Raw genomic sequence first — 16,336 nt, 5'->3', positions numbered from 1 at the left:
GGTTGTTGTAGTATGATCGAGTTGGGCCAGTGGCATATCGACTATCTTTACTGTCTGAGTTAGAGAAAATACATAATGTGTTTCACGTATCAATGATACGAAGATATTGGTAGTCAGGGACGGTGTTAAGTGAGAGTATTGGTTTGGTAGCGGTGAGTTACTGAGCATCTTTTTGAAGATCAAACTCTATTTTCTTCTTTGATAAACTTTCTCTCCACCTTCTTTTCTCTATATTCTGAACAATATTACTCCCCGCACCAAAAAAAAGAAAAAAAAAACCGTACCCCAATTGTCAACTTCTTTGGCCAATTAATGTTTCTAAAATAAAGATTTCTCCCTTTCTTTCTCCTTTCAACTGCAGACACATGTATATTTATAATTTATAATTCTGTAAACATTCTCTTTATCTTTTTTGTAGATATTAATAACTAAATAATGGAAATAACTAAATAATGGAAATAATATTAGTAAACAATAAAATGTAAATGAAACAAAATGAAATTATGTTAATAGAGATGAAATTGGTGGGTATGTTGGCAACCAAGACGATTCTCTGATCAAACATGGTGAATACTGTGCTCAACATGATGCAAAAAGGCAAGGAACTAGGGTTAGTGATTATATTTATAGATGAATGATGAAATAAAGAAGAGCCGGTTGTTTGTTTTGAGTTCTCACTTATCCCGTCTGCCTCTGGCATCTTCCCTCATGGCTTCGGACAAAGAAGCTGCCCTTGCTGCTGCTCCCTCTGATTCTCCTACCATGTCAGCCGAGCCCTATGTTTCTCCTTCTCCTTCTATTCATCAATTTCTTCTTTTAGGAAAAAAAAACTTATTTTTTTTTGAATAATTCTCCACAGTAGATGTTCCTTCCCTTTTCACTTCGATGTGAATTACCGGGAACATTCCTTCTCATTTACTCTTTTTTTTTTTTTTCAGATTTGACAAAATCATCAACAAGGAAATCCCATCTACCGTGGTGTATGAAGATGATAAGGTGCTGATCTTTTTTCTTTTTCTTTTTACTTCTGATTTTAAATTCTGCAGATTCAGTCACCGCTTATTTGTATGCTGGAAAGATCTTCTAGAAATCAAGCCTTTTTTTTTCCTTCTTGAACTATGGCTTGATTCTTGCAACAGGTGATGCTCATTATATATATATTTTTTCTATTTGTTTCTTAAAACAAATTTCCCTCGACCAAATACTGGTCACGACCTGGAACTTGGTTTGGCTTTTAACAATTCAAAAGGCACTACTTTTGACCTTTTCCGTTTTTATCTTAAAATGGATAGAAATGCAAACACCCGCTGCCCTTATAAGTTGGAGAAGATATGTGTCCTTGTGCATTTTGACAAGTAGCCTGTTATTGGCCTAAAGTAATGCATCGAGACTTGTGGGGTAGCTTATTGTATTTAAGAGGATGGATTCTAAGGAATGAATGTGGAAGTGGCCTTATTATGCCGTGAAATTATTAGGTAAGGTTGGCATTTGAAGGAAGTATTTTCATGGCTTGATGGTGAGATTTGTTCTGTTTTATTGAGTTCTCTGCACGATCATTGGTATTTCCATGTCTTGGCGCTGTCTGTTCCTTACTTGGTGTTTGAGTTTTGGTTGACTTGTGCTACTGATGTTTTAATTCTACATATTGGTTCTGAAATGTCTGTCCTTTGTTTGCCTTTGTGAGTGTTGTTAGTTATTAGTGAAAGTTGTCTTAACAAAAAAAGAAGATACCAGGGTTTTTCATGTTCAAGTAAGAGTTAGAAAGAATGCAATTGGCTTCATAATTGTTAATGGAAAGAGGTTATGACTTCCAAGAGAAGTCAGATGGACCACGTGTAAAATTTTAGATAATTTTGATGATGAAAACTGGTGAAGGCCACTCATTGATTGATTAGAGTTTAAGTAGCTTTCAGGAATGCTAGCTGAAACTTTGGAAGATCCATTCCAAATTGAACAAATGAAAATGTTGTTGGCATTAGCAAAATCAGGAATATGTCCGCAGATGCGCAACTAAAATTAGACCTAATGTACAAAGCTTGATTAGGTGAGCTGAATCAGGTAGAGATATTGTATGTAACAAAGCTTGATTAGGTGGTTTGAATCAGGTAAAGATATTGTATGTAACTGTATTGAAGCTGTCGAGGTTATGTGGATTAGCAGCTAGGGGATTGTTTGGTATGATGTTTTGAAGTTGATGTATGTGATGTTTGCTGTTTATTGCAGCCTTAATGAAAAATCTTTATTATTTTATTTCTTTCGTAACAAAGAAATATCAGTACTCACTGTTGCACTGAAGAAAAATCCTTCTTAATGGGTCAGGGAGTTTGCTAATCAATTGAGCAGTAAGAGCTTATTGATTATAATAAGTTAGAAGATAAACTGTCACTGATGATTCTTGTAATTGTATATCTCTGTTTGGTATTAAACCAGCTAAAAACATTGTAATTTGTATAAATGTTCTTATTATACAGATTCTGCTACTCTGGTTGGTGGTTCTTTGATTTTCTTCAACCTGATCAATGGGCTGAGGAGTTTGCTACTGTATGAGAACAACTAGGGTCTTTTGATTTGTTTATTCAGGATACAAAGTGCGACTAATGATTCTGCGTGTTATGTATTATTTTGAGACTCTTAAACCGTGCGAAGCTCTTATTCTTATTTGAAATATTCTAATTTTCTTCATTTCATTAAATGTTCTTGACTTGATGGTTAATAGGTTTTCCGTGGACCTGACCATTGGGCCAATGAATTTGGTGCTGAAAGATTGCAACAAGAGTCTGTCGATGATCAATGGGTCAATGAATTCTCAAAGGTGCATGTTGATGACTGGGCAGAAGAATTTGGTTGTCAAGTTGGTGAGGGGGCTTTGGGAGATAGTTCGTCTGATAACTGGGCAAATTCATATGATGAGTAAGTCTGGTAGCCTTGAAGAAGTTCACTTTATAACCTCTCTGAATTCTACATGAATGTTTTGGTTATAACCTCTCTGAATTCTACATGAATGTTTTGGTTGTGAAAACGCTTCAAGGGGTGTCTATGTATTTTCTGATATGAATCCATATGTTGGTCATCAAAATCCTTTAAAAGAAGGTCAAGAGCTATTCAGGAAAGGACTTTTGAGAGAAGCAGTGCTTGCACTAGAGGCTGAAGTTATGAAAAATCCTGAGAATGCTGAAGGTTGGAGATTGCTAGTAATAACCCATGCTGAAAATGATGATGACCAGCAGGTAATCCACTTTGCTCTTGTTTGTCAGAGTTGGATAGTTCATGTGTATTCTTACACCAAAAGACATTGTTTTTGTGTTCTTTAATACTACAAGAATTTCTATTAAGAGATGTGACTGCTTGTCTAGTTCAGCCATCTGTTCAGCATCTTTGGTTACAATTCTTTGCCTGGCAAGGTTGACCATTTACCTTTCTCTTCCACCTAAATCTAAATCATTTTTAATCTTGTCTAATGCCCTGTGAATACCATCATATTTTAGGAAACAGAACAACCTATTGCTTAAGCAAGCAAGAAAACCTTTTGAACACAAAGGATCTATTTTCTTGTACCGCTACATTTTGTGTTTTATTTGCTGGCTTGATGTAGCCATGTTGGTGTACCATGCAATGTTCATTTCTTGTATATGAAAACTTCTAGTGGAAAGGGATAGAAGGAGCTATTTTTCGTTTAAACATTGAAGTTTGCAATATGATTGGTATTACGTTTATCTTAGTGGCCTGAGGCTTCAGTCAGAGTACCAGATCTAAGGCCGCAGTCTTTGCCTGGCTGCTAATGTTCTGGATCTAACCTATTATCGTTCGTTGTCTCATGAACTAGTAGTGCATTACATTTCACTTATCATCCGCTTCTATTTATTCTTGAACCATGTCAAAACCTTTTTGGCTTAATTAAAATTAATTTGAATGGATAAGGTTCCATCTTAAACTATGACTATATCAAGCCTATGAAGTGTAATGTTTCACATTTATTGCAAGTTGTTTTGGATGATTAATGTGTCTGCTTGTCATTATCTTGAGACTTACATGGATTATGCTAGACCATTTTATACTTCTGTTATTCTTGATTAATGCATCTGCAGTTTTATGTGGTTTTTACTGGGGTCCATATATTTGACTTTGTAGAAAAAAATGTAATTCACTGATTAGATATCTCTGTACAGGCTATTGCAGCAATGATGCGTGCTCAGGAGGCCGATCCTACCAATCTGGAAGTACTTCTTGCTCTTGGTGTGAGTCATACAAATGGCTAGTGAATGCTTATCCCTTTAATCAAGATGAGATTAAAATTTTGGTGTGTCAAACAAATAATACTGTTTGAAAAGTTCAGAATTGGAACAGACTGCTGCTTTAAAGTATCTGTATGGATGGTTACGTCATCACCCAAAGTATGGTACTCTTGCGCCACTGGAGCTTGCTAATTCTTTGTATTATGCTGCTGTAAGTACACTAGGGTATAATTCGTTGTTTTTTTGGTTGGTTTTTGTCTTTTGGAACAATGCCTTGATATTGCAATCTTGGTTTGAGTGTAAGCCGCTTCCTCTAATGTTACTGTGGGATAGTTTGCTTATGTTGTGAATGCTGTGATTGCAAGAGTGTCTTTTTGCATATGATTTCCATGACTGCAATGATTATATTTTGGACTTAGAGTTTTACATACGGTGACAGGATATAATTTTCCATAAGATTACTAGAAGCTTATCCCTAACATTAAATTTTGGAAATGTTATTGTTATATTCTAGTGTTATTCGAAGTGTTTTCCGAAATGTTATCCGAAGAAGATGAAGTATGCCTTGAAGGCTGTGTCTAAGAATAGAAATTATGTCTCGTAGATTAAGTGTTTGAGAAGTAGAAGTATGCATTAAAAGCTAATTTCCTGGAAATATGTGCTTGAACATTGCACAATATTTTTCCCTGAAAAACTTGTAATTACTTATATAATTGTACCTTCATTGAGGTATGCCTGAAAAGGTTGAAAGGTACTCGCCAATGGAGAATGCTCATGATATTTATCCCTCCAAAGCTTGAGGAATGTCAGTAATTATTTATAATATGCATAAGTTATACAATGCTTATCCTTTAGCTTTGTATGCATGGAAGTGAGCTTGTCATATGTGGCGAGTACCTTTCAACCTAACTGTGCGGTTAGTGATTTATATTTATATGTCAGTTTGTATGGCATTGTTGTGTGTTTTCTAATAGAATTGAAAGTAAGAGACACTGGGCTCAATTAACATCAATTTTAACTAGAAGAACATGGTCATATTTAGAGTGAAAAGTCTTGCATTTTATCTAGTGCTAAGGTGGTGCATATTAGTCCATCCATGGATCAATGCATATTTGGTTTTCTTTTCACACTGCTAGGTGCTTTCACTCATCAGTAAGGATTGGGGTAGATTTTCTTTAAAATAGTTGAGTGGAGCTCATCAATGAACTTAGTTGGAATTGTTTGTGTGCTGTTACTTACATGATTTGGAAATGGATTTTGATTGAAATATTCAGGTAATATCTAAATGCATGGCATGGCTAGAATTAGGGATGCAATTTAACTGAAAAGGTTGTTGTATATTACAAAGTAGTTTCGAGTGGTTATTGTGTTGCATTAGAAGATGTTAACTAGGTGTTGTTTTCTTTCTTATGAAGAATACAGTATATTTGCCTTTTTTGATCTTACAATGAGAGTTTTCTTTTTAAGTTTCATATTTGAATTGTATTATTGGTTTATTTTTAAAAAAATCCAAATTACTCATCTTTTGCTTTGGTATTGTTAATTATGTAGAAAACGAAGGTTTCTCTTTTGAGGACGTCGGCCATTCATATAAAATCCAAGGTATCTCTCTACAATCTACTGGTTTTCTTTGTTATTAGTCTGTCGCTACATTTTGAAGCCAGCAGATAGTTGGGTTTCTATTTGCTAATGTTGGATAGTAATTCTCCTTAAAAACTACCTATCTTCATCTGTTTTCTGCAATTTAAATTAAGGGTCCCCTTCATAATGTTGATAGTTGATTGGACAGAGAGATTATAACTTGATCACCAATCTATTGTAAGATTTTTGTATTTAGTTGCAGGCAATTGTTCATTACCTCTCATTTTTCCACTGGTTTGGTTTCCTCCATTGCACTAGTTTGGTTTCTTTTCCACTGATTTGATTTGTTTTTCTCTAGCAAGCCTTATTAAGATTGTGTATAATTCTTTTGCCTTCAATGTTTTGTCTCTTTTCTTTTGCCTTGAATGTTTAAATGAGAAGCGGAAGCAGGAGCTATCATCTCTCTAAATCTCTAATGAAACTGCATTATCTAACTTAAGCCTTACAAAAAAGGGCCATCAGAAATGGAGAATTTTAGGTCTTACAAGGAAACTAGAGGGCAGGGTTTACGGTGGACAAGGTTTAAAATGAGTGGCAATTTTGGTAATAGTGGAATGAATGAGGTGAGTGTATAAGAAGATAGATAAAGTGTGTGGTGTGGGTTATAGAGTTGAGATGGCTTAAACTTCCTTCCTTGGCTTCTAAAAGTCGAAAGCTTGTAAGTGGGAAATATTCCCATTTATATATGTTACAGGATATTTTTTATTTATTACAGGATATTTAAAAGATTTTATCTCCTAACTATTTATAAACATGTTACTCTTATATTGTTTTACAGTGTAATTATAGGAATATAATCCACAATTGAAGGAAATATATCAATAAAGATAATATTTTCTAATTTTATGTACAACATTGATTTCCCTAAAAGTTTAATTATTAATCATTTAGTTTTTCGTTTTCCAGTTTTCATTTATTTCCATATGTTATGGCTAAAAGAAGATCCAAACTCAGCTCAGTTGTTCATTATGTCTGAGTAACGATAATTGAAATAGCTGACATCAATAATTTTCAGAACTAGAACAAGATCTTTCTGTTTCCGTCATTTTGCTATCATATTTGACTGGAATCACAAGCATGTGAGAATGAATGAAGGTATTTTTTTATAAAATAGTAATTTAATTCAGAACTTATAATTGTTTTTTATGGGTTTTATAAAAAGTTGAAATTTTCCTGTAAATTTTGGTTTGTATGCAGCAATGAATACTTCAGAGATTGGAGTTCAAAAGCCTGATTCTGCTAGTGCAAAACTGTGTCATTTTATCAACTATTTTTTGGTTGTTTGTTAATTTATAAAAAAAAAAAGATTTAAAGAAGGGATTAATTGTTACCCAAAAAGAAGATGTGATTAATTAATTAAGATGTAACTGTGAGAAGGAACTAACAAATTGAGTCCACTTTCCTTTTTAAGCCATTGGTTAATGACTTCGGTATTTATTGTATTAGTTTGCATGAATTTAATTCCTACCTTCTCCGTTTCTTTTAACATATCAGGAAGTGGAATTGGCAGTGAAAAAAGAAGTAGGAAGTTGCAATGATGGCTTTCCGCTTACTGTTTTCCTCAAATCTGACATCTACATCTACCCCTAGTTGTTAAGTATCTCTTCAATCTACATCTAACCCCATTTATTTGCCTTTTCTCTCTCTCTCTCTTGATCTCCCTCTTTTGTTTTCTTTTTCTTCCTCTTTTCTTCTGCTTTTATAACAAATCTTCAAATATTAATGAATTTGGCTTACTGTTTTCCTCTTTTGTATATATTAATGAATTCGGGTCTTCCTGGCATTCTAGGTGATAGTTTATTCTTAATGGAACTTTGGATATGTGGTAAATATTTTTGTTTTGGGGAGTAAAATTTGGTACAAAAATTGCATTTTAGTCCAACATCATCTGTGTATTCAATTGAATGTGTTTTCCGTCTTTTAAGGATATTGCTTATTGATTCCTCAATGAAGATATCTTTCAATCGCTGCATTAGAGATGGAGATTTGATTATTGTACATGAGAGGCATGATATTATGAAAGCTGTTAAAGTGTGCGAGAATTCGGTTCTTCAAAATCGTTTACATAAGATTTAATATAAATAATTGTTTTAATTTGATTTAGGGCAGTGATGATGAATTGAATAGAGGATATTTTGATGATATATCTGAGCTAAAACAAAACGGTGGTAAGGTATTAACTGATTTGTTCTTTTTATATACATCTAGGCTATATCATTTGCAAATCTGTTCAAATTAGTTGAATTGCGACTGATTTCTGAGTAAAATTAATGGTACTTTCTGTAAACATTTTAATTGTTAGCGGGTTTTTTTTTTTTTTTTTTTTTCTGGCAGATTGCACTGGCAAATAAGATTCTAATTCCCGGAATTGCAGCAAGGAAGTTTCCTGCCGTGGATGTTATATATTCTGATGGTAGAAAATCAAAGCTGCTGATTGTTTTTGATGCAAGTGGCGTTGATGCTAGCAAGTTGGCTGTCCCTGAAGCATCTTTAGTCTGTCTATCATTTAGAGCAAACTCTCAGGTATGGTTTCCTTTTCTATGTTTGTTTTGGATTAAATTTATGTATTTCTTAATGATGTTATAAATCTTCCATTTTTATCATGATAAGAGAATGTTGAATAGATAGTGCATTGCTTTAAAATTGTGATAAAGAGGCATATCAGCGACTCCATGGCGATGGAGGGGTTAGCACTAAATTGCAATCATGAAAACAACAAAAACATGAGAAACAAAAGATGTTGTTGGTTGCTAACTTTTCTTTTCTCTTGTTTCTGGTTATTGTTGTTGATGATGCATTTTAACTCCTTTTCCTTGTCAGGCTATGGTCGATTCTTGGAGCAAGCCTTTTTATGACGCCTTTAGTGAGTCCAAGAGCCTGCAGCTAAATGAGGTTCTATATTTTTGCTATTTAACTTTTCATTCCTTTTTGGCATGTGTGGTGAATCAACTATTCTCAGTTTTCTGTTGCTAGAAAGAAGTTATAGTTACATGCATCTGTAGTCAATAATAATAACAAACAAATAAAACAGCGAACAAGAATAGAAGATAACCATGCTGGTATGACTTATGAGTTATGACAGTCCTAGTTGAGCTTATAGCTCATCAGATCAGCCTATAATTAATAATGCAGTTGTCCTTTTATTTACTGTATTTGAATGGAAATTCTTGGCAGCTGATTTTATGTTTTATATAAGTTATTCGTTAAAATACTCGTGTTTGGAAATTATTATGTGTTGCTAAATGATAATATATTTGTTGTTATCATGTATCTTTTATAGACTCTTGGTTCTTATGCTTGAATCCCATTAAACGACTGCTTCTTCGATTTATGAGGAAATCTAGTGATGGAGCGAAGGATGCTCTTCAGAGGTGTATTCTTTATTCATTTGGTGATCATTATTACTTCCGAAAGGAACTTAAGATACTGAACCTTATAACTGGCTAATCAAAAGTTTCTTATATCCGAATCAATAACATAACTAATATTCATACAGTTCTGTTTTGTTAGTCTGAGAAGATGCTTTTTCACTTGTTTGAAGGTATATTTTCCTGCTTGACAAATTTGGTATGATAAGATGGCAGGGCTTTGGTTTGGCAAAGTAAGAAGAGTTGTCATTGCTATTTTATTGCACGAAAGTTCTTGCGGAGGAAATATAGGTATCCTGGCATTTTTTAGGTACCCTATTATCTTAATGGGTTAATGTCCATTTTTGCATTCATGGGATACTAGTGTCGAATGGAAATAATGATGTGCTTTGTTGGAAACATGGTCCCGTTTGCTGTTTTCTTTTAGATTTCTGCAATCGAGCAAAGCCTTAGGTTTTTCATTTTGGGAGAGCGAGTGAAAAGTAAAGAAGTATCCTTATGCTAGTGTCAGTTTTATTTCAACTTCACTTTCTTATAGTCTAGTTTTGTGTCGGACTTAAGTTATATGCCTATCAATATCCCATTGATATTCCTTGCAGATACTTTTGGCTTGCCTGGTGTAGCTTAGTTTTTACACTAAAAGCCTGTTGGCTCAACAAGATGAACAAGTTCACAGTTTTGAGAGACCTCAATTTTGTTGCAGAAAACCTTGGTGTTGAGTTTTTCAAAGGTACTGTTGTGGTATAATAATCTTCCCATTACTGATGATGTGTAGAGTTGAATGAATTTTGTTTTATTTTCTTCAACAATTAGAATAAATTGTATTTATCTCTTGTAATATGCACAGATATATGGACCTTTGAAACGCTGCTCCGCATGTATGAAATCCGTGAATGGAAAATGGATCACTCGAAGGTCAATGATGGGATTTTTACTTTCTTTTTCTTTTGTTTTTTATTTTATTTTTATTTTCTTCCTCCCTTTCTTTAATACGCAGATTCTATCTGGGTCTCATTCCATTTTTTTCCTGATCATCTTTTTTTTTTAGCTTTTGTGTAACCACGTGCCAAAACAACACACTTGCTACAGCAGGATATTGAAATCCCACCCTTCATCGGATTGTAATTTCAGGTATGATTTTCACTTCGACTAACTTTTTCTTTTCACGTCTTTTTTAGTTTCAGACCTATGCTTATCTTCTCTTATTTCTGTGGGTATTGTGGTTTTCATCTTTAGAACAAGTTTTCATCTCTGTTTTAGTTTTCAGATTTATGCTTCTTTTTTAGTTTTTTCATTGTGTTTTTGTTATTCGTGTTGGTGTTCAGCCTTATGAAACACTGCTTATATTCGTCTTTTTAAATCTTGTGATGTCCTCATTTTTTTTGATAGTTTATCACTTGGTGTGTGTTCTATTTTTTTTCGATTGTTTGTTTCCCTCTGTATTTAAGGACATTTTCTTACAAATCTTTCAGTCCTATTTATGAGATTTTATAGCGAAGATATGTTTCTATCAACTATACAAGTATCTACCCTAAAACCCTAACTGATTAGCAGAAAATAAATGGAAACATTTTCTCGTTTCTTTCCCTTTTATTCTCTTGATTTTCCCTTTTTCAACAAGTAAAAACTTTATATTTAAGAAAAAACTAATAAAATCATACTGAGTTTTTTAATATTTTCAGAGAATTTGACGTTAGATATTCTCGCGACGACGTTTTAGTAAGTACTGTGATATTGGGTTAGCTTGCCTGGGAGTAGATTTTTCTGGTGTTTTGTTCTAGTTTATATTCATTCTTGTTCTGTGATGGGGATATCCCTTTCCGCGATAAATAATTCCAAGGATATCTGCATTATATCCCGTTCCGGTTCAGTATTTTTGGTGCCCGGTTCAGCTGTTTTAGTAACCGGTTCAGATATTTTACGTGTTTGAACCGGGATACCTGTTGTAGTTATTCCTGGCAGGGATATCCTATTCACCGGCATCCCGGTTGGGGGATATCCCATTCCCGGGATATCCCGGTTTAGGGGTTTAAGGGTTTGAGGCTTGGGGCTTCGGTTTGAGGCTTAGAGTTTGCGGTTGGGCTGGTGTTTTTGGGCTTTCGTTTTAGTGTTTGTGGCTGTGGACCGCTTAAGTTTTGGTTACTGGGTTATGGAGGTTAGGTTATACCCAATGTACTGGACTGATTTTGGGCCTTCATTTAGTTAGTCAGATGGGCCCTTTTATTATTATTTTGTTCTCTTACTTTGGGTTTTATCCAGTTTTGTGTATATACTATTTATTTAGTTATTTTAATATCCAGTCCGATATTTTTTCAAAAAATTAAATTAAATTCAAACCGTTTTCAAAATAAATAATATAAAAACTCTTTCTTCATTCATCTCTCTCACGTTCGGTTCTCCCTTGATTCTCTCCTCTTTTCCCCTTTTTTCTACTATTTTTCTTCTTTTCCACTCTTCCTCCTTTATTCTCCTTTCTACGAAAGCGCTGCCGCTTCCTCCACACACTTTCCAGTGTCTTACCTCCGATCGGGCCAGCTTCCTTCCCATCATTCGAAATTTAAATCCTCAAATATATCTATCCAGTCCATTGCCCCCCATTTCTTCGAAGATTCTCTCTCACTCTCTTTTCAACGTTTTCCTGTCATTCTTTTTTAGCTTTTGGTATCCACAGGCCAAAAAAAGACACGCTAGAGTAGGAAGAGAGTTTTCGTGAAAAACCCTAAGTTTTCTCTGGCTTTTCTGGTTCTTGTGATTTTTGAAATTCGCTGCTTCAACGGAGACTCATTTCAGGTATCAATCTCTTTTTTAGTTTCAGCTCCATGCTTTTTTACTTGTATTTCAGTGGATTTTTCTTAGGGTTTTTGGTTTTCGGCTTTAGAAATACTGTTTTGTTCCGTCTTTCAGATCTATAGATGTCGGTCTTGTTCTTCATTTTTGTTTGTTTATCGTCTACTATATGTTGTTCTTTATTTTTGGATTGTTTGTTTCACTCTGTTTAATATTATAGCTTTTGTCTTATTATCTATTTCTTTTAAATCTTTGCTTAGCAGAATACTAATTGCCTAAACAAAAAGCATCCGTATGTAAATTGTTTACTGCATCTGTGTTGGCTTGATTTTAGTTCTAGGAACCCGGTGGGAGTTGTGACGCATGTAGAGTTTATTTGGTAGTTTTTCTGGATGGTAATAACACGTCATTTTAATTCGTTGTGAGTTGTGACATTCTGTTTCTTAGTTTTCTCCAAAAGTCTGTACTTTAGTTTTAAAAAAATAATAATAATCTAATTGGGATGCTTGTTGATATTGATAAGAATTGGAGAATTTCAACCGATTTGCTAATTGCAAAGGTTTTTGTCGATTTGGCCTTCATGATCATTTACGGTGGAGGTTGTCATGATTCGTGTATGCATATATGTTTTCTTTTCTTTTTCATACTGCTAGGTGCTTGAATTAGTCATAAGTATTGGGTATATTTTCTTTAAAATTGTTGGGATTGTCTGAGTTCTGTTGGGTATGATTTGCAAATGGATTTTGATTGGAAGTTTTAGGTAGACCATGGTATCTCTGTATATCAGCTGAATGGGAAGTTTTGTGTGATTATTGATATATCCATGTGGTGAAAATACTCTGATTTTGGTTAAAGATAGAATTATATTCATCTGTGTTACCTAGCCTTACATGAAGGGAAATTGAGTTGTAATCTTTTAAATGAATAGGTTCTAGTCTCAATCCTTAGATTAACATAATTTTAATTTGCTTATTGGTTGATGCTTTTTTACTTGTATGTCAGTGGGTATTTTTATGATTTTTTTTTCCTGCTCTATAAATCCTTTGTCTTTGCCTTTTCATCTCTGTTTTTAGTTTAATATGTATGCTTCTTTTTACTTCTATTTTCTGTGTGTTTTTGTCATGGTTTTTGGTTTCACCTTTAGAGAATCACTGTTTCATTCCTTATTGGAAACGATAGATGTTAGTGGTTAGATACCAAAATTGATAATTTAGTACCAAAATGTGAATAAAAATTGAAGTAACAAAAATGTTAAAGAAATATATAAAAAATTTAGAAGGCTAAAATGGTGAATAACGTCATTAAGAAAAAAACCTAAGGTTTTCAGTTTTTCTCAAACCCTACCATAATATTGTGTCCAAAATACTCGCAACATGGAGATCTCGAAGGGTGCATGCATGGAGATCTCGACAAGGTCTACGAGACCATTAAATACATCGAAAATACTCCAACATCAAAATCGACCTCCTCCTTTGTTGCGGTGATTTCCACGTTCTTTCTCTCACACTCTCACTTTCTCCCTTCAATTTGCTGTTTTTATATGAAAATTTGTCACTTTCCAAATACTCATTTTTTATATGAACTTAATTTTTTTTTTTCCCTTTGCAACTTAGGCAGTCAGGAATGAAAGAGATATGGATAGCCTCAATGTGCCTCCAAAATATAGGGAGATGGAAGTCATTCTGGATATACTATTCAGGTGAGGAGGTTGCCCCAGTTTCCACCATTTTTATTGGTGGAAATCATGAAGCTTCCAATTATTTATGGGAATTGTAAGTCACCCCCTTTTCTTCATATGTCCTAGCTTGGGGATTTTGATTTACAATTATTTATGGGAATTGTAAGTCACCCCCTTTTCAAAGCTGAAATGGTCAAGCAACTATCAAAATCCCAAGCTAGAACATATGAAGAAAAGGAACTCTTGTTGACCATTTCTGGTTGCTTGTTGGTTGAAACATATTTCCTAGATCCAGCAAGGAACTATTGGAAGCAAGCCTGCTGCTCAGCTGCTCGAAAAACTCAAACCATCATATTGGTTTTCAGCTCACTTGCACTGTAAATTCACCGCTCTTGTTGAACATGAAGAGGGTGGTCAAGTGACAAAATTTCTTGCACTCGATAAATGCCTTCCAGGGCTCAAGTTCTTGCAGGTATGTATCATAAGTTTTGACCATTTCATTTAGGTTCTTTCTTTTGGTCTTTGCTGGAAGCTAATAAATGAATTCTGTCTTTCTCTGATCTTTTAGATTGTTGATATTGAATCTGATCCAGGACCTTATGAGGTTCAATATGATGAAGAATGGCTGGCAATAACATGAAAATTCTGTCTTTCCTTTACCTTCCGATGTGGAGACTTTGGGTGTATGTATATATGACATTTTTGTTTTGACCATGTTGTTTTGACCATGACACTCATCTCGCTCCTTCTTTCTTTTTTGGGTGGGGTGGACTAATATTTTATTTGAAAATGTGCAATTTTCTATTTTTGCAAGTACTATTACTCTACAAGAACTAGTGAGCTGACAACTGCTGTTCTAATATGTAGGAGAACACAGCTCGACATGCAAGATTGTCGTCAATGGGTTAAGAGCAGGATAGAAGACAGAGGAGCCAAACCTTGTGAATTTTCTCAAACAGCTCCACCTCACAACCCCTCTCATTCAGTTACAAACACTACTTTTTTCTGGTAAATAATATGGTGATATTTTGATGCTTTTCCTTCTTTGAGGTGCTAAAAGTATCTCCATTAATGGTTTTATCTTTTGGATTTAAGAAACTCACCATGTATGTTTGCATATTTATGCCACTTATCACTGTCATGATTAGGCATCTCGATATTACTGTCACAGTCAGTCCAAATCACTATCCATCATTTTTTATCTTTGTTTAGCTCAATTAATTGTTGGTTAGCAAATGCATTCTTATTTATTTAGAATTGCAACTAGAATATTCATGACTTTTGCAATTTGTTTTTGGTCAATTTCCTTTTTAATTATTAAAATTTTCTCACCTTGTGTAGGTTCTCCCCATAATCCTCAGACTGTATCTTTCTTGGAATTGCTAGATCTTCCTTATGTTCTTGATAATGCATCAGACGCCAGGGATACTCCTGCTTCATTGCCTCGAAAAGGTAAAGAGTTTTCTATTTACCTTGCCCACTCAGTTTTGATGCATTGTCCCGTTATACAGTTCTTGGCGGCTTTTAGTTAATCTTCGTTGTGATGCAGTCAAACCTAGAGTATACATGATTCTAGGAATACCTTTTGCTTCTCGTGTTTAATATGGTGCTGATGCTCTCTCATATAGCGTAATAGGATAGATAATTGATCATTTGCTTTCAATCAAGGTAGAACATAGAATGCGCCTAATGTTTTGAGCATCTGTGCATATCATACATAATGCTATAAATTTGCCTCATATAGGTTGATTAAGCTAAATCCATTAAAATTTCTTAAGGTGACATCGTTTTTCCTGTTGGTTCATTAGATGATTACAGTGAAGACATTCCTATTGAAGACGAGGATGAAATAGAAGATGATGCAGAACCGAATAATGAAAACAGGTCCTCATCAATGTCAATAATGTTTTCTGTCAACCAAGAGGTTTATTAGTGCAAAAAGATTGATGGCAATATCTTGCTATTCCATGAGGCTTTACTGATTTCTGAAGTTGGCTGCTTAGTTTAATGGCCCACACTTTTCCAACTTTCATCAGCAGAGGAGAGCACCTATGCAAGTTGTGGGGTTTGTTGTTTTCTTTTTTCTTCAAAATGGATAAATCACAATAGCATGGGGTTGTATCTTGCTTCTTGCAAATTTAGTAATTTATTGAATTCCGACATCCAGGAACATTGGACAAGGCATGGCACCCTTTTTCAGGCATGAACTTATTTCTTTTTCAATAAGCAATTTTCAGACATGGCCATTGGTTTCAAAATGGTAGCTAGATCTAGATATATGGTACATGGCCACTGCCGAGAGTTTATTTGGTAGTTTTTCTGGATAGCATGTCTATTTAATTTGTTGTGAGTTGTGATATTCTGTTTCTTAGATTTCTGAAAAAGTCTGTACTTCAATATTAAAATACTAATAATAATAATAATAATAATCATCTAATTGGGATGCTTGTTGATATTGATAAGAATTGAAGAATTTCAACCTACTTGCTAATTGCAGGTGTTTTTGTCGATTTGGGTTTCATGATCATAAACGGTGGAGATTGTCATGATTCGTGTATGAATATATGTTTTCTTTTTCATACTGCTAGGTGCTTGCATTAGTCAGTAAGTATTGGGTATATTTTCTTTAA

General features: G+C 34.3%; 2 protein-coding genes across 5 annotated transcripts; both read left to right on the top strand.

The window, feature by feature from the left end:
- The first annotated feature begins 125 nt into the window (after nucleotides 1–125).
- LOC128286433 (peroxisome biogenesis protein 5-like) lies at nucleotides 126–6,377 on the top strand. The gene is made up of 7 exons (XM_053023742.1): nucleotides 126–764; nucleotides 939–996; nucleotides 2,717–2,910; nucleotides 3,029–3,227; nucleotides 4,167–4,235; nucleotides 4,334–4,443; nucleotides 5,784–6,377. The coding sequence occupies exons 1-6, from the start codon at nucleotides 631–633 to the stop codon at nucleotides 4,355–4,357; spliced, it is 678 nt and encodes a 225-aa protein (XP_052879702.1). The 5' UTR covers nucleotides 126–630; the 3' UTR covers nucleotides 4,358–4,443; nucleotides 5,784–6,377.
- Nucleotides 6,378–6,723: 346 nt separating this feature from the next.
- LOC108466430 (uncharacterized) lies at nucleotides 6,724–16,171 on the top strand. Of its 4 annotated transcripts, XM_053023741.1 has the most exons (17): nucleotides 6,724–6,968; nucleotides 7,071–7,125; nucleotides 7,368–7,465; nucleotides 7,978–8,046; nucleotides 8,208–8,396; nucleotides 8,694–8,765; nucleotides 9,451–9,551; nucleotides 9,841–9,971; nucleotides 10,089–10,156; nucleotides 10,290–10,372; nucleotides 13,642–13,727; nucleotides 14,072–14,178; nucleotides 14,275–14,389; nucleotides 14,574–14,714; nucleotides 15,048–15,158; nucleotides 15,515–15,771; nucleotides 15,874–16,171. In XM_053023741.1, the coding sequence occupies exons 6-13, from the start codon at nucleotides 8,697–8,699 to the stop codon at nucleotides 14,344–14,346; spliced, it is 717 nt and encodes a 238-aa protein (XP_052879701.1). In that variant the 5' UTR covers nucleotides 6,724–6,968; nucleotides 7,071–7,125; nucleotides 7,368–7,465; nucleotides 7,978–8,046; nucleotides 8,208–8,396; nucleotides 8,694–8,696; the 3' UTR covers nucleotides 14,347–14,389; nucleotides 14,574–14,714; nucleotides 15,048–15,158; nucleotides 15,515–15,771; nucleotides 15,874–16,171. The 4 variants fall into 4 exon arrangements, with proteins under 4 accessions (XP_052879701.1, XP_052879700.1, XP_052879698.1 ...); XM_053023740.1 differs by having other exon boundaries at nucleotides 15,068–15,158; nucleotides 15,515–16,171; XM_053023738.1 differs by having other exon boundaries at nucleotides 15,515–16,171.
- Nucleotides 16,172–16,336: the final 165 nt, after the last annotated feature.

The sequence above is a fragment of the Gossypium arboreum genome, chromosome 13, assembly GCF_025698485.1.
Source record: "Gossypium arboreum isolate Shixiya-1 chromosome 13, ASM2569848v2, whole genome shotgun sequence".
NCBI lineage: Eukaryota > Viridiplantae > Streptophyta > Magnoliopsida > Malvales > Malvaceae > Gossypium > Gossypium arboreum.
This window is presented reverse-complemented; position numbering and strand designations above follow the sequence as displayed.